The 23,839-nt window shown below is 50.9% G+C and overlaps 1 protein-coding gene across 1 annotated transcript in view; it reads right to left on the bottom strand.

Annotated features, from left to right (window-relative positions):
* Positions 1 to 23,839, bottom strand: part of LOC111538319 (serine/threonine-protein kinase MRCK beta) — an 84,334-nt gene that overhangs the window by 33,880 nt on the left and 26,615 nt on the right. The window contains exons 2-4 of the mRNA XM_026447497.2: positions 10,743 to 10,834; positions 6,380 to 6,463; positions 2,096 to 2,191 (exon numbers count right to left, since the gene is read on the bottom strand). Coding sequence (XP_026303282.2) covers positions 2,096 to 2,191; positions 6,380 to 6,463; positions 10,743 to 10,834 — 272 coding nt within the window. The remainder of the gene's footprint in view (positions 1 to 2,095; positions 2,192 to 6,379; positions 6,464 to 10,742; positions 10,835 to 23,839) is intronic.

Here is a 23,839-nt window from a genome sequence, read left to right as displayed (position 1 = left end):
AGATGAGCAGGAGCATCCTACAGCAGCACTGGGTCTGATCAACGGTCTCCTGGAACACGGTCTGTGAGGAAAGCTAACGCGGGAGCTCGTGAGGTAGACGGCAGAGACCCACTCCGGAATGAGAACCAGACCTAGCCTGTCCTGTCACAGAACGCGGGGTGCTGAGTTAAGCCAGTAAGTTTCAGTTAGCAGTCAAACAGGTCTAATTTTGATAAAACTCCGCGAGATAGCTCCGATGCAAACTGTAGCAGAACCCACCCAGAACCGGTGGGTGGCCAGAGGAACCCACGTTTCCTTATCACTATGAGAGGCACCTGACACCAGCCTGCACTCCGGCCAGCCTCACAACCATAGGAAGGGGAACTGGCCTAACCCTCAACACCCCCGCTCAAGGTGGCAGGTGTGCACTGCAGAAGCCGGCCCCGCAGACACGGGCCAGAAAGCTTCCGAGGCCTCGCCTTTGTTCTGTCATCCTTAATTTTCATGGTACTTCTACCTGGGCAACTCCAAAACCTCGAGAACATGGAATCTTCACAGGGGCTCCTAACTGATGTGTCTTAAATTAGAATACACCCGGCAACACCTCACATTTTAGATGGCAGCATGCTAATTTCAGAAAAATATTAGGAACAAAACAAGAAGCATTATCTTCCTTTGTACAGATCCCAGTTGCCTGTACTCCTTAGAAACTTCACTCGGTTCTTATCAAAAGTGGAAATGAACTGGAGACAGTCCACCAGGGTCCCAGGAGCAGGGACACTGAGCAGGAAGCGGGGGGTGGGGGTTTATGTGGAGATGGCCCCAGAGCAGAGGACTCGGAACCTGCTTGCCAGGCTACAGCTGGGACTAGGACACAGGGGCTGTCATCCATGTGGTCACTTTGGGCAAGTGACTTTGCCTCTCTCTGCCCCAGACACTCCCTTATGAAACGGTGGAATCACTGGGTCGTTGGGAAGCCTGACGGGGACCCCTGTGGGCCTGAAATGTCCTAAGTACTCAACAAACACCAGCTGCCCCCTTTGCTGAGCAAACACATATATGTAAGGTCTAAATAATCAGCACACCCTTTTCTCTAATCCTGGGTGTTCAAATCTCAGGGCTTTCTCTGATGCTTCAAGGATTACGCAGGGTGAATGGAAGGATCCGACACTACTGCATCTGCTGTGAACCAGCGGAGCGCACACCCAGAAGCTTCAGGTGGACACACACGTTGGCTGTCGTGGAAAAGGAAGCCTCGGGTCCCTGCCCTCAGGTTCGGTGACCACAGTGACCACACCCCTCTCGCTACCGCTGCAGAAACGGTGCCACTGGGAACGAGTTGGGCTCAGACCTGCTTCTCTCAAGTCTGCACGTGTCCCATCCACCCAGAGCTCCAGCAGTGGACACTTTTAGGTTCAGGCAAACCTGGAGAGTCATTCTAGGAATAAAAAGTCCTGAACAAGGCGGTCTGCGGGCCACTCAGCAGCCGAGACCAAGGGCTGGTTTCCCCTTCACCGCTAAGTCAGCTGCCTTAGAGTGCAGTAGAGGCGAACACACTTGACGATGCGCACGCATGTGTGCCACGAGGCTGCTCTGTCCGTCCTGAAAGCAAGCTCTGTTTAAGTCAGAAAAATACACAGGCAGCGTGGAGACCAAGAGTCACCTAAAACCTGTCAGAAGGGCCTGGGGCAGCTGCCTCACCGCGGGACGACAAGAGGACTGCAGGCACACGAGAGGCACTCCCTGACTCAGCCCGAGATGAGACGGAGGCAAAAACGTCCACATGGCTGAATCCCCACTGCAGTTCCTTATTCCCAATCATCCAAGATTCAAAGTGTTTCAAACTCCCAGATGATTTAAATGTAACAAACCCAGCAAACGAACTAATCAGCTTCTCTAGTGATTAGCAAAAAACCAAGTCCTTACTTTCACAGGTTTATTTTTAAAAAGTTCTACCTGACAATTACTGTATGAAAACAAGCTCCTCCATTTTATCCAGTCCAATACACATTTTTAAAATGTCAGTTCCATGTTGTCTTCCTGAATTTTTAATGACAGCATAAAGGAATAAAGCCAGAGCGAATGCCCTGACCAAGTCTCTGGCCGTGCAACCTACCAGGTGGTTCTCGTCCTGAAAGGCGTAGTGCAGCGCGGTGATCCACTGGCAGTCGCCGTTCACCAGCACATCGCGCTCCTCTCGGAAGCACGCGGTCTGCAAAGCAATGAGGGGCGTCAGTCTGTGTTTACTGGGAAGTAGGTCAGAGAGCGTACTGCCAGTCTCGGGATCCCTGCTGGGACAGCGGCTCCAGCCATGGTGTCCTTGCCTTCCGGGCTCCTCCTTGTGCACCACCCCGAGGCTGCAGAGGCTGAGTCATCCCTCATCCCTTCCTCTCCCAACCCCTGTGCACTTCCAAGGGCTGCTGAGGACGCCCTTGCACCCTGCTGTCCCACAGGCACCATTTCTGTGGCCGACACTTAAGATTCACCCCACCCTCATGTGGATCCCTCACTGGACTCCTCGCCCCGGCACCACCTGACTTCTCCACCAGATCAACCTCCGCCAAGTATCGATGGCATGGGCGGCCCCACGTGTCTGCCCTCTCCGTCCTATACCCACTGTTGAGCTGCCATGCAGCTGGCAGGAGAGGGCACACACGTTTGCTGAAATCACAGTACAGGGATGACACGATTGTGACAGACTCCACGAGGAAGGCCTACGGCCAGCAGCACAGGGCAAGAAGCTGCCCTCTATCCTGCTATGGCTTCCAGGAGAGTTTTAATGCCCAGGTGGCATCTCTGTTTAAAAGTCACCAGGCCTGGCTGAGTGCAGTGGCTCACACTTGTAAACCTAGCACTTTGGAAGGCCAAAGTGGGTGGATCACCTGAAGTCAGGAGTTCAAGACCGGCCTGGCCAACATGATGAAACCCCACCTCTACTAAAAACTAGAAAAACTAGTCAGGCGTGGTGGCAGGTGCCTGTAATCCCAGCTACGCGGGAGGCTGAGGTAGACAAACTGCCTGAACCCAGCAGGGAGGTTGTGGTGAGCGGAAATCGCACCACCGTACTCCAGCCTGGACCACAGAGTGAGACTGTCTCAAAAAAAGAAAAAAAAAAAAGTCACCACGCCTTTGGCAAAATTTTAACATGATTTCTTCTTTATTGAGCACAGAACAAGATTTAAACTGTCTTACATTTGAAACCTGTCAAGTTTAACAAAAATATAAGTACATTATGGAGAGCTTGCTATGTGAGGCACAAGGGCACGGTTCTGACTGGCTCTCAGCTGAGTCTCACAGTGACCTCTGAAACTTGTTTCTTCTACAAGGTTTTCTTTTACTAAACTTTAAAAAGTTTTCCTTTCAGGCTGGCCATGGTGGCTCACGCTATAATCCTAGCACTTTGGGAGGCCAAGGCGGGAGGATCACTTGAGCCCAGGAGTTTGAGACCAGCCTAGGCAACATAGTGAGACCCTGTCTCTACAAAGAATCTTAAAAATTAGCGGGGTGTGGTGGCACCCATCTGCAGTCCCAGCTACTCAAGAGGCTGAGGTGGGAGGATCGATGAGCCCAGCCGAGATCACACCACTGTACTCTAGCCCATACAACAGAGTAACGGAGTGAGACCCTGTCTCTAAAACAAGAAAAAAAAGGGTTTTCTTTTAAAATGAAATGGTTGGCTGCGCACAGTGACTCACGCTTGTAATCCCAGCACTTTGGGAGGCCGAGGCGGATGGATCACAAGGTCAGGAGTTCCAGACTAGCTTGGCCAACATGGTGAAACCCCGTTTCTACTAAAAATACAAAAATGAGCTGGGCGTGGTGGCGGGTGCCTGTAATCCCAGCTACTCGGGAGGCTGAGGCAGGAGAATCGTTTGAACCCAGGAGGCGGAGGTTGCAGTGAGCCAAGATTGCACCATTGCACTCCAGCCTGGGCAACAGGGAGAGACTCTGTCTCAAAAAAGAAAAAAAAAAAGGAAAAAAGAAATGAAATGGTTGTTGCAGCTGTGTCCCAGTTCTACCAATGACAACATGACGGGGGTCAGCATTCAGCTTGCTAATGTCCAGACGTGCAGAGACCAGCAGTTCTGGAATCATCACAACCCCTCTGCCAACGGCCACAAGGGCCTGGTGAAGGGACAACTACAAGGAAACCTGCGCCCCGGTGTGCCTGTCCACCTGTCCTCCAGAACACACCCCCAGAAAGAAATGGGGATGGAGTGCTGAGTCCCAGGAGGTGAGGCCGTGGGCTCAGGAGGCCGAGGCTGCCCCGGGGATCTGCGGCATCTGTGCCAACGCCTCTAGGAGACTGAAGCTCTGCCTGGCAGCTGCCCAGAGCATTTAGGAAAAACCCATTCTTAAACTAGGGACTGCCCGCAGGGTGACCTGCTGACAGGAAACTTATGTATTATCCAGCAGCTTTGTCTAAGGAGCAGAGAGAAAAACTTTTAATATTTTTTAAACAAGTGAGATGAAATAAAGACCTAGCCTGGTGGAAAAATTATAAACTTACACTGCTTAGCAACTCTTCTACCTACCAACCTCTTGTTTAATTCATGCTTTTAATCATTTGTAAATCAGTATTATAAAATCTAATGTTTAAAGTAAGTCTATGAAATAAAAATAAAAAGATAAATTATTTGCAACTAGCACCATATTTATCTCTCTTACACACACACAGAGCCCATTATACATACTCCAGGATAATCATCACGACTAGCAAACATTCTTGGGCTTTTCTGAGCATGCCAGTCAAACTGGATCTGTGTAACCAGATTCAAATTAAATCAGCAATATTTACTCTTTTAAAATGTACTCATCTAACACAACATTTGTGTAAATACCAAACACCTTATACCTCTCCACACTTTCATGTAACAGTAGCTACTTTTTCCCCCTAGAAGTCTGCTCCAACAGCATTCCCGTGTTTGTCACTGTTCGGGGTGGGGGAACGGGCTGCTGGGGCTGAAGGCAGGCCCGGCGGAAGCACACGGTGAGATGACTGAGTGAGGATGGAGGCAGAGAGCTAAGGCTTCTCCCAAAGAAGGAAGGAGACCGTGTGCGTCCCAGAAGCTGAGAGATGCAGGGAGCCGAAGCAATCACAGGCCACTGATATTTTGAGACCAAGGTGACTGCAAAATGGTGCTAACTCTTGTCAACCAACATGCGTTTAGTGAGCAACAAACGGGTGCGAGACCTTGTGCTGGGTGCCACAGCAGGGAAAGGGGAAATGGGTCCGGAGCGGAGGAGAGAAAAGTCAGAATGACTGAGTCACAAGGAACCGGTAACACCCCCCAGTTAACAAAACCCAGGGCCCTGGAGAGATCTGGCCCAAATGGATGGTTGCATTGCTGTCGGCCCAAGGTGTCAACCATCATGGGCAGCACAGGCACAAATTGCAGGACCAAAGAGGAAAGGGTCACCTCAGATTACTAGGAGGGTGACAGTGGTAAGAGGAGAGGGTCTAGACACCTCCCAAAATGAGGAGGTGGCCACGCTGAGAGGCATCCAACTCCAGAAGCAAACGCTGACCACAGGGCTGAGCAGCCTACAGCCGCCGCAGCGCTGCCAGGCACAGGCCTCGCTCAGGGCGGGTCAGAGACACAGGGGGCCACAGCAAACCATTGTGATGAACGGCAGCCTGCAAGGAGGGATTACTGCCCTCTGGCAGAGGCAGGAGTCATGGGAGAGGATGGAGCATGATGGACGGAGCAGATCTGAAGCAGGAAGCAGCAGGTCAACTGGCCACGAAGGGCCTGGGCTCTGAGTGTAGGGGAGGGAAGATAGAGGGCAGGCGAGAATAGAAATTCAAGATGGCCAGAGAGGAAAAGCGTGGGCTCCCCAGCAGGCCTGGCCTGCCTTGGGCAGGCAGGAGGGAGACCAGGGGCTGAGCACGTGGCTACAGAGATGGGGTCAGGGGCATGGAACAGCCACCAAGAAGACTGACACTGAACTAAGAAACAGGAGCTGATCAAAGCCTGCTGAGTAGTGGTCCACTTTCATCTGTAACGGTGAGGCTCCTCTAGGTGGGAATCTAAAGACCCATTCTGTAGGTGAGCAGCGTCCAAATGTGTTCATTCCTCTTGTGTGTGGAGCAAAACTGCAATCAATGCTAAAACTCTCCTGAAGCTTTTTATTTGCCTTTACAGTAAACAGAACCCTGCCAACATTTTCGAGGGTGCACTCTCAGGAACGGCGTCCAGCAAGCGAGTGATCGCCAAGGCAGGGAGCAACAGGCGCCACCAGGAGGCTGAGACCTCCCCAACAGAGAGTGCTCGCTCTGTCACAGGGGAAGGGAGGCCCAGGGCTGTGGGGTGACTGCAGTTTTTCCCCAGCTGGCTTCACAGTCACTTTCTGCTCACCCCAAACCCCATTCCTATGGCTTTTCAAGCTCCATACTTACCTCTGCTCTTTTCAGCATCTCCCACTTGTTGAGGATTTTCATTGCATAAATTCGTTCAGTATTCTTCATTTTGACAACAGCAACCTGCAATGCAAATGTGAGTTGAACAAAGATGTGGTTCCCAGAACAAAAGGCTAGCATGCTGGAACCACACTGTAGTGAAAACAGCCTAGGAGCCTGCAAAACCAGCAGTGACTGAAAGCCAAGTTTTCCATGTAAATGAAGATTTGCCCTTTTATGCATCGAAACTTGACCCCACTGCAAGCTGAAGGGTCCTGCCTGTGCATTCGAAAGCTTCACTGTGAGTGGCGGGCACATGGTAGCTCACTGCCCTCTACTTTGGGTTACGTCTGCAGATTTCCATTTACAACAAAGGCAGAAAAAAATTTCTAATGTTTGATAGCAGAGTAGGATAACTGTCGTTAATGACAAATGTACTGTGCATTTTAAAATAGCTAAGTGATGCTAGGCACGGTGGCTCGTGCCTGTAATCCCAGCACTTTGGGAGGCTGAGGCAGGAGGATCACTTGAGGCCAGGAGTTTGAGACCAGCCTGTCCAACATGGTGAAATCCCATCTCTACTAAAAATACAAAAAAATAAGCCGGCTGTGGTGGCATGCTTCTATAATCCCAGCTACTCAGGAGGCTGAGGCAGGAGAATTGCTTGAACCTGGGAGGTAGAGGTTACAGTGAGCCGAGATCATGGCACTGTACTCCAGCCTGGGCGACACAGTGAGACTCCGTCTCAAACAAAAAAGTACGAAAAAAAAAAAAACAAATTCAACTGGGCAAGGTGGCTCACACCTGTAATCCCAGCACTTTGGGAGGCCAAGATGGGTGGATCACCTGAGGTCAGGAGTTTGAGACCAGCCTGGTCAACATGGTGAAACCCCATCTCTACTAAAAATATGAAAACTACCCCGGCATGGTGGCGTACACCTGTAGTCCCATCTACTCGGGAGGCTGAGGCAGGAGAACAACTTGAACTTGAGAGGCAGAGGTTGCAGTGAGCCGAGATCGCACCACTGCACTCTAGCCTCGGTGACAAAGCGAGACTGTGTCTCAAAAAAAATTTAAAAAAACTTAAAAAAAAAATTTTAACCCTCCCCCTAAAAAACTCACCTTTTAAAACCTCAAGATTACCTCCCAAGCTTGTCTGTTTTCAACAGCCCCTACTCCCTGCTCCACCACCCCCTCCCCCGGCCCGCCTTCTATCTGCGGCTGCCACTGCCCCACCACTGACGGTGCCTTCTACCTGTGCCCCCGACCCTGTCTCTTCTGTATGTGGCTCCCCCCAACCCGCCTAGCATGTGCCAGTTCCGGCACCAAGAACCTTTTCTTCACAGAGGCAGAGACTAGCCACGTGGGCTCTGGAGTTTAACTCTTGCAAATTCACTTCCCTGTGGCTCAGGTTCCACCACTACAAGAGGTTAAGGGCAGGACTGGCCTCCTGAGACAGCTATGAGGACCCACGAGTCCTGACATTTAATGTGCCCAGCACGGTGTGGGGCACAGTCAGCACTCAGTGTGTGGCCACCAGCCACATTCTTTAAAGCACAACTTAAGCGCCACCTCCTTCAGGAAGTCCTCTTGGACTTTTCGGTCTCTACCAAATCTTGAATGAGGTCCTCCCTCACTACCAACACCCGTCAAGACGTCTGCTCCACTGTCTGGCACACTCCACCCTACATAAGTCACTCACGCACAGGCCTCCACCTCAGCACTTCCTGTAAGCTACTCACTGGCAGTGACAGTGGCTTCCATACCTTCTGGCTGCCAATGGCAAGCAGCCAGCATGTCCCCGTGCCTGCGGCAGCCATGGCCTGAAGAGTTCTTAAATGGCATCATCATCTACCTCCCTGTTTCTAACATCAACTACCACACAGTCACATCATCGAGTCACCGTGAGAGCTGCCATTCACCGGACACGTTCTGCGTGCCAGAGATGGTGCTGAGCCGCGCATCTGCACCCCCACTTCACCCTCATGCGACCCCAGCTGCGGGGGATTTCTAAAATCCATCTCGCACAGATACGGACCCTGAGGCTCCAAGAGAACAAGACCAAGGAGCGAATCCAAGAAGCAAAGGCCACGTGAGAGGGACAGGCTCCCTTCAATCAGGAGGAGCTCAAAAAGCGATCCGTGTTATCTTCTCTGCAACTCACACAAAACTGAGTTTCACATTAAGTTCTTTGGCAAAAAAGAGTACTAAAAATAACTATTCTGTTAAAACAATTTTCTCTCTCATTCCTTCATTTCCCTTGGTCGTGTCTCTGCCCTGGTGTGCCTCTCCCTCCCTCCTAACTGCACTCTGGAAAGTCTGGCCATGGCTGAAAGGCTCTGTGTGGCCTGGGCCTTGCTTGCCTCCAAGCCCCCATACCTGGCGCAGCTTAATGCTTGGTAGCAGGCAGACAGGGAATCACTTAATGCAATCCGTTTTTATTTTTAAAAGGCTTTCTCAACCAGGTACAGCGGCTCATGCCTATAATCCCAGCACTCTGGAAGGCAGAGGCAGGAGAATCACTTGAGCCCAGGAATTCAAGACTATTCTGGGCGACACAGCGAGATCCCTGTCTCTACTAAAAAGAAAAAAGGAAAACACCTAGCTGGGTGTGGTGGTGCACGCCTGTGGCCCCAGCTACTTGGGAGGCTGGGGTGGGAGAGCTGCTTGAGTCCAGGAGTTCAAGACCAGTCTGGGTGACATAGTGACACCCCTTTTCTACAAATAATAAAAAAAATTGGCCGGGCGTGGTAGCACATGCCTGCAGTCACAGCTACTCAGGAGGCTGAGAAAGGAGGATCACCTGAGTCTGGGTGGCAGAGGCTGCAGTGAGCTGTGATCAGGCCAGCACACTCCAGCCTGGGTGACAGAGCAAGACCCTGTCTCAAACAACACAAACAAACAATCTGCCCCATCCTGGCCCATGGTAAATTGACTTTGGCTGGTGAGGCCTGGATCCAGGGTCTATATGAGATAAACTGGGAGCTCCAGTCACCCGGGATAAGCCTTGGAGGGACTGCTCTCCTCCCCATCCCTCTGGCGAGACTCATTCACAGGGATGGTGCTGCAAGACGGGGGCTATTTCCCTAAAGTACTGATTTGCCTTCTTTCACGTCTGCACGTTGGAAAGCGCATGCCCTGAACAGTAAAGGCCATCTCGCTTTGTAGTTGTGTCCAGTAGGTTTGCTGTGGGCAGAGCACACCTGCTGCTGGGATGTGACACAGGGTGTTTTCTTGTTTGATTTTTCCTCAATGAACCAACCGGCACAGTTCTCCAGCCGAGGAGAGCTTAGATCACACCTCGGCATAGGTGCTAAGGCACTGCACAGTTTAAGTAGTAAAGCTTTTCCGGTGACTCACTGTCAAACCACCTGAGGCAGTCCCGCAGCCGCTGAGGGAGGCTGACCTCTCCCTTGGTCTTGCCAGAACCGTCTTGCGAGGCCAAGGCAGGTCTGTGGAGACGGCCTGGAGGCGAGGCCACTCCGTGCCACGGGCCTCCCAGGGCAGGGCTCCTAGCCCCATACAAGGGACCTGGTGAGCCTCTCCAGCTGCACCCGCATGGCTGGCCCTCTAGCCCTAGGCAAAGCCAACAGGACCCAGAGCCACACTGGGTGTGTCAATGGCAAGCAAGCATAGAGCATGCAAACAGCTGCTATTCAACCCTCTCTGTGTTTTTTAGAAAACGCCAAGAAGTCAAAATTCAATTAACAAATGGAGTTTCAGAAACTATGTCAGAAGGCTGGGTGCGGGGGCTCACACCTGTAATCCTAGCACTTTGGGAGGCCTGGGCGGGTGGCTCACTTGAGGCCAGGAGTTCGAGACCAGCCTGGCCAACACGGCAAAACCTCATTTCTACAATAAATACAAAAATTAGCTAGGTGTAGTGTCAGCACCTGTAGTCCCAGCTACTCGGGAGGCTGAGGCATGAGGATAGCTTGAACCCAGAAGGCAGAGGTTGCCGTGAGCCAAGATGGCACCACTGCACTCCAGCCTGGGTGACAGTGCAAGACTGCATCTCAAAAACAAAAACTACATCTGAAGAAATTATTTTTGGTCCCAACAATATCCCAGGTTAGTCAGAAGCTTCCGAGTTTCCTTTCTCTTCGTTCTATCTTTCAGATTTTCTCCCCGGCTCCTCGGAAGGCCGAGGCGGGGAACTCCTGGATGAGCCCAGGAGTTCAAGTCCAGCCTGGGCAACATGGTGAGACCTCATCTCAGAAAGAGAGATAGGAAAAAACAAACTCTCCAAATGATACCAATTACCTCATCCCCAAACCAATGTACAGGTCCATAAAAAGGTGAAATGGAAGCTGCTGATGTCTTGGCAATTTAGGCAAAGTTAACAAAATGAAGTTCATCTTACCTCACCAAAAGCACCTCTTCCAATTACTTTAATTATTTCAAAGTCTTCTCGATGAAGCTGCATTTCTTTCACCAGCTGTGTAAATGGTTTAGCTACAAGTAAAACAGTAAAACCAACAATTTAGTCTAATCAGTTGATACCCATATAAAATTTTAATTGATTGGGGTATTGCACTAAGTTATACTTTCAAAAAAGTTTATGTTTAAAAATATTTCGTACCTGACAAGTTTTGGAAAGTGAACATTTATACTAACAGACACAGAGGTTGATCCTGAGCCACTGCAGTCATGCACTTGGTAACAGTGTTTCAGCCGACAATTGACCACATACGTAACAGTGATCCTGTGAGATTACACTACTATACTTTTACCGAATCTTTTCCATGTTTAGATACACAAATATGGCCAGGCGCGGTGGCTCACGCCTGTAATCCCAGCACCTTAGGAGGCTGAGGCAGGCGGATCGCCTGAGATCAAGAGTTTGAGACCAGCCAGACCAACATGGTGAAATCTCATCTCTACTAAAAATACAAAAACTAGCCAGATGTGGTGGCGGGTGCCTGTAATCTCAGCCACTCAGGAGGCTGACACAAGAGAATTGTTTGAACCAAGGAGCCGGAGGTTGCAACGAGCCAAGATTGTGCCACTGCACTCCAGTCTGGGCAACAAAGCGAGACTACGTCTCAAAAAATAAATAAAAATAGATACACAAAAACCACTGTGCCACAGCTGCCTACAGGGTTCGGAACTGTTGCACCCTGCATAGATACGTAACCCAGGAGCAGCAGGTTGTGCCATGTGGCCTAGGTGCAGGGTAGGTTTTGCCATCTGAGTCTGTGCCGTGCTGTTGTCATGTTCGCACAATGACAAAAGCCACCTAACAACACATTTCTCCGACGGTATCCCCATCGTTATGCAACACGCAATAGTATACTTCAGTGTCTATCAGAGCCAACATCACCACTGCAAAAGTCTCCTGGTCAAAGCCAACAGGTAAACACCTACTGAGAAAGCAACTGATGGGCGCCCGCAGCCCACGTGCAGGACACAAGTGTGTGAGGTGAGTGACCGCTGAGCTCCACCTGCCTGCATGTAGGAGCCACAGGGCAGCTGGAGGAACACAAGACATTCTCCAAGCCAACACTGGTCCTAAAAGTGCCCGAGGTCTCCCTGGACACCCACGGCAGTCCCGGATAGGTCCTGTGGCGTCTGTAACAGTAATATCCACCACTCAGGCACTTTACACGGCTCTTCCCGGCCTCCTCTCTCGGACTCTCTGAGAGTAATTCTGTTATTATCCACACTTCACAGATGAGAAAACTCAGTCAGGTTTCTGCGGGCCCTGGACCAGGTTGGACAGTGTCCCCAGCAAAACTCCTGTCTGCTCAGAACCTGTGACTGTCACCTCATTTGGAAACAGGGTCCTTACAGACATAACCAGTGAAGATAAGGGCACCTGCTGGAATAGGGTGGGCCCTAAGTCCAACAAGACTGTAGGGTCCAGCCCCACAGGATCGGTGGGTTTTTCTCCCCGTGTGTGGAGACGAGAGATTGTAGAAAGAAAGACACAAGACAAAGAGATAAAAGGAAAGGCAGCTGGGCCCGGGACACCACTACCACCGGGACATGAAGGCCAGCAGCGGCCCCGAATGCCAGGCTGTGCTGATATTTGTTGGATACAAGACAAAGGGGCAGGGTAAGGAGTGTGAGCCATCTCCAACAATAGGTAAGGTCATGTGGGTCACAAGGTCATGTGGGTCACGTGTCCACTGGACAGGGGGCCCTTCCCTGCCTGGCAGCCAAGGCAGAGAGAAAGAGAGGAGAGAGAGACAGCTTACGCCATTATTTCTGCATATCAGAGACTTTTAGTACTTTCACTAATTTGCTACTGCTATCTAAAAGGCAGAGCCAGGTGTACAGGATGGAACAAGAAGGCGGACCAGGAGCGTGACCGCTGAAGCACAGCATCCCAGGGAGGCGGTCAGGCCTCCGGATAACTGCGGGCGGGTCTGACTGACGTCACGCCCTCCACAGGAGGTGGAGGAGTGGAGTCTTCTCTAAACTCCCCCGGGGAAAGGGAACTCCCTTTCCTGGTCTGCTAAGTAGAGGGTGTTTTTCCTGGGCACTGCCGCTGCCGCTAGACCACGGTCTAGCATCTTCCCAGATGCTGGCGTTACCGCTAGACCAAGGAGCCCTCTGGTGGCCCTGCCCGGGCGTGACAGAAGGCTCCCACTCTTGTCTTCTGGTCACTTCTCACTATGTCCCCTCAGCTCCTATCTCTGTATGGCCTGGTTTTCCCTAGGTTATGATTGTAGAGTGAGGAGTATTATAATATTGGAATAAAGAGTAATCGCTACAAACTAATGATTAATGATACTCATAAATAATCATATCTATGCCCTATATCTAGCAGAACTATTCTTATTTTATATATTTTATTACACTGGAACAGCTCGTGCCTTCGGTCTCTTGCCTCGGCACCTGGGTGGCTTGCCACCCACACAAGACTGGTGTCCTTCTAAAAGGAGAGAAATCAGACACAGAGACCGAGGAAAAAAGAGCCATGTGGGGATGGAAGCAGAGACGGGAGCGATGAGGCTGCATACAAGGAACGCCAAGCATCGTCAGCAGCCCCAGAAGCTGAGGGCACAGAGGGCTCCCCAGAGCCTCTGAGGCACGTGGCCCGGCTGACGCCCCGACTCTGGACTTTTGGCCTCCAGAGCTGTGAGAGAAACATCTGTTGTTTAAGCCCCCTACTTTGTGGCAACTGGTTACATCCCCCACAAGAAGCTCCTAGAGAGACGTCAGGTCATCTCTTCCCAGGAACACAGAGTGCGAGGCAGGACCAGGACTGGAGCCCACACCGTCTGACTCCAGACCAGCTCGTGACCGCCACGCATCCTGCCAGGCTGGCATCTGTGCAGTCAACTATCTCTCTTGCACCTGTCTCTATTTTTACCTTCAAGCCCAAATCTACATGGTTTATATTAGGTTTTATTCTGTCTGGCTCTTCTTCAAATTCTCTATCACTACAGTTTTACTAAAGGTGCCTCTGGGGGAACTGGGCAAAGTGCACAGGGCCCTCTCTGTCCTATTTCTCACCACTGCAGGAGTGGCTACAATTTGCTCCAAAATATGTGCGATCTGACACTTCCTGGGCTTCTGACTGAGTTCTGTAGTATTAATCTAACTAATTCTGTGGGTTTTTTCTCCTTTGACAGTCACTCAGCACTACTGAGGTTCGCTCACACAATCAGAAGAGCCACAGAAGGTTCCTGGAGCCTGTGAGACAGTGAGTTAGGAACGATGGCCCCCAGAACAGCAACTGCACATCAGCAGAGATCGGGGAACAGAACAAACGAGGCCTCAGTTATTAAAAAAGAAAGAAAGGAAGGCCAGGCTGAAGAAAACCCTTGAGCTGCACTCCAGCCTGGGCGACAGAGTGACACTCAAAGAAACCAACAAAACAAAAAACAGTGAAGACAAAGGCAGATGAGACGCAGGAAGCAGCTCGCACCAAGGCTGTGCCCGGAACGTCCTCTCTTTTCTTTCCACATTAATTACTCTCAAGTCACCTGGGCTTCCTTGTCAAGTTTCCCCTCCACTCTTTTGATGAAACACATTCTGTTAATTATGTAGTTTAATAGTTGTGTACACTTTCCCTCAAGCGGGTGGACACAGATGATGGGGGCCAGGCTGGAAGAGGAAGGAACTTCGTGGCAAGCCTGGGGTGAAGGCTTGGAGAGGCAAACCACAAGAGCAAAGCAGCAGGGGACCTGTGTGCGGGCAGGAGCCAGCTCCCAAATCAGAGGGCAAAGGAGAAAAGGGCCCAGAAGGAAAAGCCTAGAACATTATTTCTCAAAAATACTAAATATTTTCAAACTGCTCTGAGAACAGTAACAATTTTGTACTGGTGTATAAAAATAATTAGGCTGGGCATGATGACATGTGGCTATAATCCCAGCTACTCAGGAGGCTGAGGCAGGAGAAACACTTGGACCCAGGAGGCAGAGGCTGCAGTGAGCCAAGATCTCGCCACTGCACTCCAGCCTGGGCAACAAGAGCAAAACCCCGTTTCAAAACCAGAAACAATAAACATAATTAAGACCGCTTTAGCTATGACTAGAAAGGAAAGCCGCATCACAGGGGTGGAGCACCCCGCTAACCACACAGGTACTGAGAGCAGGGGACAGAGCATTTAACATCAATAATCATCAACTAGGCCACTAAGACGTAAAGAGGGCACATGGAAATACCACGGAGATGGCAAATGCAGGAAGCACCTTCTGCCCTTAGGATCAGGAAATGAAAGAAGAGGCTGGACTTTTCAAAACTTAGAAACCTGGGCAAAGGGCCCTGTGAAGCTGACACTCAGACCCCTGAGGATGGGGTGCTGCTGGCCGGACTGGGTCTCTGAGCTCAAGGGCAGCCCCACAGGCTGGGCCCCCGGTGACTAGAAGGAGTGCAGCCAGCTGACGCTGGGCTCTCTGAGGTGACCGCGGCAAGGCTGTTCTGCTGGTGTGGAAAAAATCCAAACTGGCACCAGAGGCCGACGGCCAGAAGGAACTTCGCTGCCAGGATGGTGTTGCTAGGGTGTCACTCTAGGAAGAAGCGGGCAGGAAGCCGCAAGTCGTCCCCCCACCTCCCAGCCTTGCAGTCGCCCTCCAGCACCCGCTTCAGGCAGAGCGCAACAGGGAGCAGGGGGTCAGAGCTCCTCAGGCTTGGCTGGGGTGTGGGGTAGAGTGAGGAGGACATCGTGGTGAGGAACCAGGTGAGAGGAGGGAACCAGGTGAGGGGAGGGAACCAGGTGAGGGGAGGGAACCAGGTGAGGGGAGGGTGGTCCTCCTGTTACCTACAGAAGGACTGGTGAGATAAACTACATTCAGGATGATGGGGCTGGGATCCTCACTGTCAGAGAGAGTACTTACAGATAAGGAAGAAAACGAGATAACTGTACAGCACTGGGATAGAACTGGAGGTTATCAGTACGAACTCGCAGCTTCCATACAGACAGACAGACACAGGGATAAATGCAGACAGATATGGGTGTGAACATACAGTCCTAGCTCTGTCTACCGAGAGTGCCTGGAAGCAGCAGCAGTTCAGCTACAAGCACACCCAGTGCAGAATGTGGTCTCTAAAGCCCATTCTCCAACATAGGACAGGGCTCCTTGGGCAACTCCAGAGCTGGGTCAGGAAACCGCAAGGTGAGCCTGCAGCAGCCAGTGCTGAGAAGTGAGGGTATGCTCAAAATAAACACCAGCAGTCACAGATTATAATCTATTAAATAAAACAGGCCTGGGAGCAGTGGCTCATGCCTGGAATCCTAGCACTTTGGGAGGCTGAGGCAAGAGGAATGCTTGAGCCCAGGAGTTCAAGACCAGTCTGGGTAACACGACAAGACTCTATCTCTACAAAAAATAAAATAATTAACCAGGGTGTAGTGGCACACACACCTGTGGTTCCAGCTACTCTCAAGGCTGAGGCGAGAGGATCGCTTGAGCCCAGGAGGTGGAGGCTGCAGTGAGCTGTGTTTGCACCACTGCACTCCAGGCTGGACAACAGTGAGACCTTGTCTCAAAACAAAAACAAAAAACACCAGGAAATCAGGAGTCCACACCGGCATTAATGTATAAAATTTAAAAATCTAATGAGAAATGGGATATTTATATAGTTTCAAAGTACATCCAAACAAAATACCTATCAATTACGAAGGGAAAATGGTGACTTTACAGTGAAGTCAGGCAGACACCACCTGAAATCAAGCAATCAGAGTGGCCAGCATCAGTTACGTGACAAGGCGAAACCGCACATCCTACAGGACATGAGGGGGAAAACATAGCCTCACTTCTGTGATTCTCCTGCCAAAGATCCATAACCCAAATCCAACCACCAGGAAATGCCAGAAAATGCCAGGAAACACCAGGCAAACGCCAGGCAACACCAGGAAATGCCAGGAAAACGCCAAATGTCAGGCAATGCCAGGTAAACACCAGGCTATGCCAGGCAACGCCAAACATCAGGCAACGCCAGGCAAACGCCAGGCAACACCAGACAAACCTAGACTGAAGAACAGTCTCAAAATTACCAGCCTGAAACCTTCAGCAGTGTCAAGGCCATGAAAGTCAAGGAAAGACACAGAACTGCTCACGTAGAAAGGAACAAGGTCATGGTGTGTGTGGCTCTGCAGCGGACCCTTCTGCTACAGAGCAGAGTATGAGAAAATCTGCAATGCTTCCGTGGAATCGTGGAATCGGAAGGTTAGATACAGCAATGTATCAGTGCTACATTCCTGATTTTGTTGGTTACACTGTGGTTATGTAGACTATCCCTATCTGTAGGAAATACACGCTAAAGCCGTGGTCCCACCCTTTTTGGCACTGGGGACCACCTTCATGGAAGACAATTTTCCCACAGACCAGTAGGAGGGTGGAGGAGGTGAGGTGATGATTTTGGGATGAAACTGTTCCACCTCAGATCATCAGGCACTGGATTCTCATAAGGAGCATGCAACCTAGATCCCCTGAATGCACAGTTAGTTCACAATAGAGTTCGTGCTCCAATGAGAATCTAACGCGGCGCTGATCTGACCAGAGGCTGAGCATGAGCTCAGGCGGGAATGCTCTCACCTCCTGCCGTGGAGCCCAGTTCCTAACAGGCCATGGAACTGTCCATGGCCTGGGGGTTGGGGATTCCTGTGGTAAAGTGTTCAATGGCAAACAGTTGGGGGAGGAGAGTTCTTTCTTCTATTATTTGCAACTTTTCTGAAGTTTCAAACTGTTTCAAAAATGTTTTAAAAATACTTTTAGAAGTTCATTTCTTGCTATTTGGAGAACTCAGAGGGGCAGCCCACTGGATACAGCCACCATCGCCCCATTAAGATAACAATGGTGGCTTAGAAACAAATGGGACAGTGGCCCTGGAATGGAGGAGGAAGATTGCAAATCAATACATGTTGGAATTAGAGTGGACTGTGGCACGGGATGAGGAAAGAAGATTCCAGGATATGCGCTAGGTTTCTAGCCCTGGCAGCTTCATGAATGGGGTGCTACACACCAAAGCAGGAGAGGCCGGGAAAGCAGCAGGTTGCGGTGGGGAAAGGAGTAGGGCCTGGGGCAACGGAATCCAATTACATCACGTAGTTAGTGCTACAGAGTCTGAGACGGTGAAGAGACCATCTAAAAAAACTGATTTTTCTTGCTGGACCCTACTGCTATTTTATATTTTCAAAAACCACCAGCTTCCATGGGGGCAGGGAGAAGTAAGGGGTTAGAAGCGGGAGAACCAGCCTGTTGCAAGGCAACTAAAGACACAGCTTCCAGGGAGGATACGACCCATTCGGTTTTTCGGTTTGTTTTTGAGATAGGGTTTTGCTCTGTCGCCCAGGCTGGAGAGCAACGGAGTGATCACAGCTCACTGCAGCCTCCACCTCCCAGACTCAGGGAATCTTCCCGCCTTGGCCCCCCCAGTAGCTGGGACCACAGGCATGCTCCCATGCCAGCTAATTCTTTTATTTTTTGTGGAGATGGGGTCTCGCTGTAGCCCAGGCTGGTCTAGAACTCCTGGGCTCAAGCGATCCTCCCACCTTGGCCTCCCAAAGTGATGGAATTATAGACGTGGGCTACCACACCTGGCCACCCTGAAATATGCTAAGGCCCCAGAGACATGGCCGCCCTGCAGCTCAGAAGCTGGGCCTGGGTGACCAGCCAGCACTCACAAGGCTCCAAGTTGCAGCAACTGGGAGGCTACTGCCCACCAAGCCCTGCATCGCCCACACCATCAGCCACAGCGCCAGCCATGGCACCTGGGCATCATCTCAGACTCCTCCTGCAGAGCCCATACCCCTCGCCCAGCACAAAGCCACCTCTTCCTGCCCGTCTTCCTCACCAGGCTCTAAGGCAGGGCTGACCGCCGCTCCCCCAGACCTGGCACGCTGACAGGACCCCTTCAGCACAGCTGCCTCTGTCTATGCATGTGACAACTGATGTTCACGAGGAGTCATCACGAAAGGGTGGCCTTCTCTACATGGAGCGTTCGCGTCCCTCCTAAGATAAGGATATTCAACATCTTGGGAGATTTTCCATCCAAAAGGCTGAATAAAGCTTTAGCCTGTAGACAGCTTAACTTTTACTAGTAGAAATTTTCTCCTAATCAATCTCTTCATTCCTCCTACCCCAGACCGTCCCCTAAAGAACTTCTCTTGATGCCCTAGAAGACGATGGATTAATCAAGCGTAGCCACCGACAAATATGAGATCCAAACTGTAAAGGAAAATGGAATTTCCCTTTAAATAGGAAAAGCTTTGCCAAGAAGAATTGCAGGCGGAGGATCTTTGCCTAAAACTGACAGGAAATCATTGTGAAATCAAACAGGATCAGACCAGCTGGAAGGAGTGCCCAGGGTGGGAGGGTCTGAGGAAAGAGGACGGTGTCAAGAGCAGAAGCCTGAGGCAGGCGGGCAGGAAGTCCTGCTTTCCCCTGTCGGGCAGAAGCCCTCTGCCTCCCCCGCACGGTTCTGTTCATCCGTGCCACTCCTGACTGTTTGGGCCTCAGCTGCTTTGTGGCTCCAATCAATACATCTGGAACTGGAAACAGTCTGACAGGTTATCCATTACCAATAATACCTTTTACCACTGAAGGAACAGGGCCCCAAAGGCCAAGCAACATGCAGAGGACACAAGGGACAGACGTCTTGCCCCCCAAGTGAGTCGTCAACTCCACCCACAGCATGGTTCTCTCCTGAGGTCCTCTCCTTTAACTGCCAGCTACCGCTCCAACCCTTCAAGAGACAGCAGGACCCACACCTTCCTGGAGCAGCACCGTCACGGCTGCTGGAGTGCAGGGGCAGCTGCGGGGGAGGCACCGACTGAAGGCCCAGCAAGACCTACATGGAGGGCCCAGGCCCAGAGGCCAGGCTAGAGAAGGTATGGATGTGTGCGAGGGCCCAGGCACACCGACACGCTATGCATCCGGTCCTCTTGCAGACAGAGAAGGGGCCAGAATAGCACCCCAGGGACCAGGGAGTGCAGCCAGAGTGGACGGGGCACAGGCTGAACACCCTGTGCGAGTATGGGGCGTGTGCCGGGAGTCAGGGCCTTGGCCCGCATGTGGCAGGGAATGCAGGTGCTTTCACAGTACCACCCTTGAGTGAGTTCACAGCTCCAAAGGTTTGGAATTTATGCTTACAGTTCAGGCGGCTGACGGCTGACGCAGCTACAGAAGATTAGTACCTATCACGAAGTTTTAAAAAAATGTGTTCAAATTACACAAAATGTGTTTTGTTTCACAGTAACTAAGCTCTTTTGTAAGATGTCAGAACACTGCCTTCGCAAGGAGCCAGCCACAGACCCCTCTTATCAGGAATCACGAGCCTGAGAAAAGTGACTCTTCCTAGGCAGACCATCCTGGCTAACATGGTGAAATCCCGTCTCTACTAAAAATACAAAAAATTAGCCGGGTGTGGTGGCAGGCGCCTATAGTCCCAGCTACTAAGGAGGCTGAGGCAGGAGAATGGCATGAACCTGGGGAGTGGAGCTTGCAGTGAGTTGAGATCGCGCTACTGCACTCCAGCCTGGGCGACAAGGTGAGACTCCGTCTCTAAAATAAAATTAAATTAAATTTAAAAGAAAAGAAAAGTGACTCTTCCAACAAGCCCCCTTTTTAAAAAAAAAACAAAACAAAACAGAATCTTGCTCTGTCGCCCAGGCTGGAGTGCAGTGGTGCAATCTCGGCTCACTTCAAGCTCCGCCTCCCGGGTTCACGCCATTCTCCTGCCTCAGCCTCCAGGTGGCTCACACCTGTAATCCCAGCACTTTGGGAGGCCGAGGCGGGCAGATCACGAGGTTAAGAGATCGAGATCATCCTGGCCAACATGGTGAAACCCCATCTCTACTAAAAGTACAAAAATTAGCTGGGCATGATGGCGTGCACCCATAGTCCCAGCTACTCCGGAGGCTCAGGCAGGAGAATTGCTTGAACCCAGGAGGCGGAGGTTGCAGTGAGCCGAGATTGCGCCATGCATTCCAGCCTGGGTGACACAGCAAGACCCCATCTCAAAAAAAAAAAAAGAAAAAGAAAAAGAACATTAAGACGCAAAAGACAAGTGAGACACAGACTGAGTCTGAGAAAACCTGAGGAGCGGGGTGGGGCAGAGCGGGTGTCGTGGTACAGGTGACAGAGTCTGGCCAGAAGCAGTGGTGAGATCCTGGCTGTTCCTTAAAGTGAGATGAGCCGATTCCCTGCTGGATGGGGCGTGCAGGGTGACACTCGCACAGAGCACTGGCTGAGCACTAGGACGCTGGAGCTGCCTGCATGGGAAGGCTGACAGAGGCTGGCGGGCTGAGTGGCAGGGAAGCAGCTGGACAGGTGATGTGGTTCCAGAGAAGCCCAAGGTGCCCAGTGTACAGCTGGTATTGGATGAGATCACCAGGAAATCAGCAGAGACAGGGGAGGGGCCGAGGACTGAACTCTGGGGGTCTTCGACATGAGGGGGCTGCAGGGAAGAGAAGCCAGCAGGGTGCAGAGAAAGCCAGGACTCCCATCCTGGAAGGCGGATGACAAGAGGAATTACCGACTGGCTTTTGCCACGTGAAGACCACAGGTGGCCTTGACAAAAGCAGCAGTTTTGAAGGAGGCAGGAGACAGAAGTCTGATTAGCCTTTTGAGAATGAGAGAGGTGGGGTGGAGACAGAAGAAAGAACCCTGAAGAGTTCTTGTTGCTGTTGTTTTTGAGACAGGGTTTCGCTCTGTCAGCAGGCTGGAGCACAGTGGTGCGATCACAGCTCACTGCAGCCTCAACCTCCTGGGCTCAATGAATCCTCCCACCTCAGTCTCCCAAGTAACTGGGACTACAGGCGCACGCCACCACGCTGGGAGATGTTTGAAGTCATGTTCACCAAAGTGTTTTGTTTAAAACACAAGCCTGTGATCCCAGCACTTTGGGAGGCCGAGACAGGTGGATCACAAGGTCAGGAGATCGAGACCATCCTGGCTAACACAGTGAAACCCATCTCTACTAAAAATACAAAAAAATTAGCCAGGCGTAGTGGCGGGTACCTGTAGTCCCAGCTACTCTGGAGGCTGAGGCAGGAGAATGGCGTGAACCCAGGAGGCGGAGCTTGCAGTGAGCCGAGATCGCACCACCGCACTCCAGCCTGGGTGACTGAGCGAGACTCCATCCTCAAAAAAACAAAACAAAACAAACAAAAACACCACGCATCTTGGCAGAGAGGGAAAGCTGGCCCACTCTCCACGGGTGCTCACATCACACTTGTCAACTGATCCAGCTGTTGGGGGCAGGGTATCGCCCAGAGATCACAGAGGCTGTAGACAAGGTTATTTTCACTGGCCTAAGTGCTAACAATAAACCATAAATTAAATTCTAGGGTGACAAAATAAATGCCCCAAGCTTCAATAAGCAATTGCAGAACATAGCTGATTCCTTGAAAGGAACACTACTGGTGCCTGCTGCATCTGTGGCTCTACCCAGTCAGAGGGGGGTGTCTCTTTGGAATGGGCTCACCCACCCCCCCCAGGATCCCACACCGGTCCACACTCGTTCTCTTAAGAACTGTTCATTTCCAAACCAGGAAAAAAGCAGCAGCCCACAGACACAGCTATTTTTTTCCTTTTTTTTTGAGGCAGGGTTCCCCAGGTTGGAGCGCAGTGGCGCCATCACAGCTCACTCACTGCAGCCTTGATCTCCTGGGCTCAAATGATTCTCCCACCTCAGTCACCCTTGAAGCTGAGACTACATGTGAACATTATCACGTGGCTTTTCTTGGTTTTGTTTTTTGAGATGGAGTCTTACTCCATCACCCAGGCTGGAGTGCAGTGGCGCATTCTCGGCTCACTGCAACCTCTGCCTCCTGGGTTCAAGCAATTCTCCTGTCTCAGCCTCCCGAGTAGCTGGGATTACAGGTGCCTGCTACCATGCCTGGCTAATTTTTGTATTTTTAGTAGAGATGGGTTTCACCTTCTTGGTCAGGCTGGTCTCGAACTCCTCACTCCTCACCTCAGGTGATCCACCTGCCTTGGCCTCCCAAAGTGCTGGGATTCAGGGATGAGCCACCATGCCCAGCAGTGGTTAATTTTTAATTTTTTCTAGACACAGGGTCTTGCTATGTTGCCCAGGCTGGTTTCAAACTCCTGGGCTACATAGTGATCTCCCCGCCTTAGCCTCCCAAAGTGTTGGAATTACAGACATGAACCACTACACCTGATGCTAATTTTACTTTGGTAGAAATTAATAATTAATAATTTTACTCACTGGTTTTTCTGAATTTTTTCTTTTTCTTTTCTTTTTTTTTTTTTACTGATTTTCGAGTAAAAACTTTAGTTTTGACAAAGAAAATACATTCATAAACATATACACTTTTATTAAGTCAACTACTGGTATTATATTACATATACATATTCTAATATGCAGAATATATACATTCTAATATACAGATTTTGCAGCTCGCCAAACAGAGGTATTTAAGATCACACACACATCAATTTTCAAAGACAAAAGGCAGCACACAGTGCAGGGAAATCTATGGTCCCAGAGGGAGCCCCCATGTCAGCTGGGCAGGACCCTTCACACCAGCAGCACTGATTGGGAGTGCCTGCCCCAGCCCCAGGAACAGGAACGCAGGAAATGAGCTCAGCGGCTGCGCTGGGGCAGGATGAGAGAGCGAGAATGAATCCTCACTCCTTTCTAGTACAATGCCAGGGTAGTCCTAAATATACACAGCGACGCTCTCCCACACACTCCAAACTGGGCTGGGACCGCCAGGACAGGAAGGAGGACGTGAACAGCCAGGAAGAGAACTGTCTACACATCTTCCTCCCGGAAGGCCTCGGACTTGCCTCTGTTTGACTGAGGCGGAAGGACAGAAAGGAGCCCCAATGCTCTGGCCACTAGAGCTCTGTAACAGAGTCCGTCCTAACTTACTCTTCCTGGCTCCCTAACCCTTGAGACCTAGACTCGCTAACACGCTTCTAGAAGACAGTGGTCACAGCACTCATAACAAAGTGCAGTGATTAAATGGTATCTACAGTGATTGAATGCTTCCTACCCGGCATTAAGAAGCAGGGAGGAAGAGTTTTAAATGTA

Source organism: Piliocolobus tephrosceles, chromosome 6 (genome assembly GCF_002776525.5).
Source record: "Piliocolobus tephrosceles isolate RC106 chromosome 6, ASM277652v3, whole genome shotgun sequence".
In the NCBI taxonomy this organism is placed as follows: Eukaryota; Metazoa; Chordata; class Mammalia; order Primates; family Cercopithecidae; genus Piliocolobus; species Piliocolobus tephrosceles.
The sequence above is the reverse complement of the archived record's forward strand: the minus strand, read 5'-3'. Positions and strand labels throughout refer to the sequence as shown.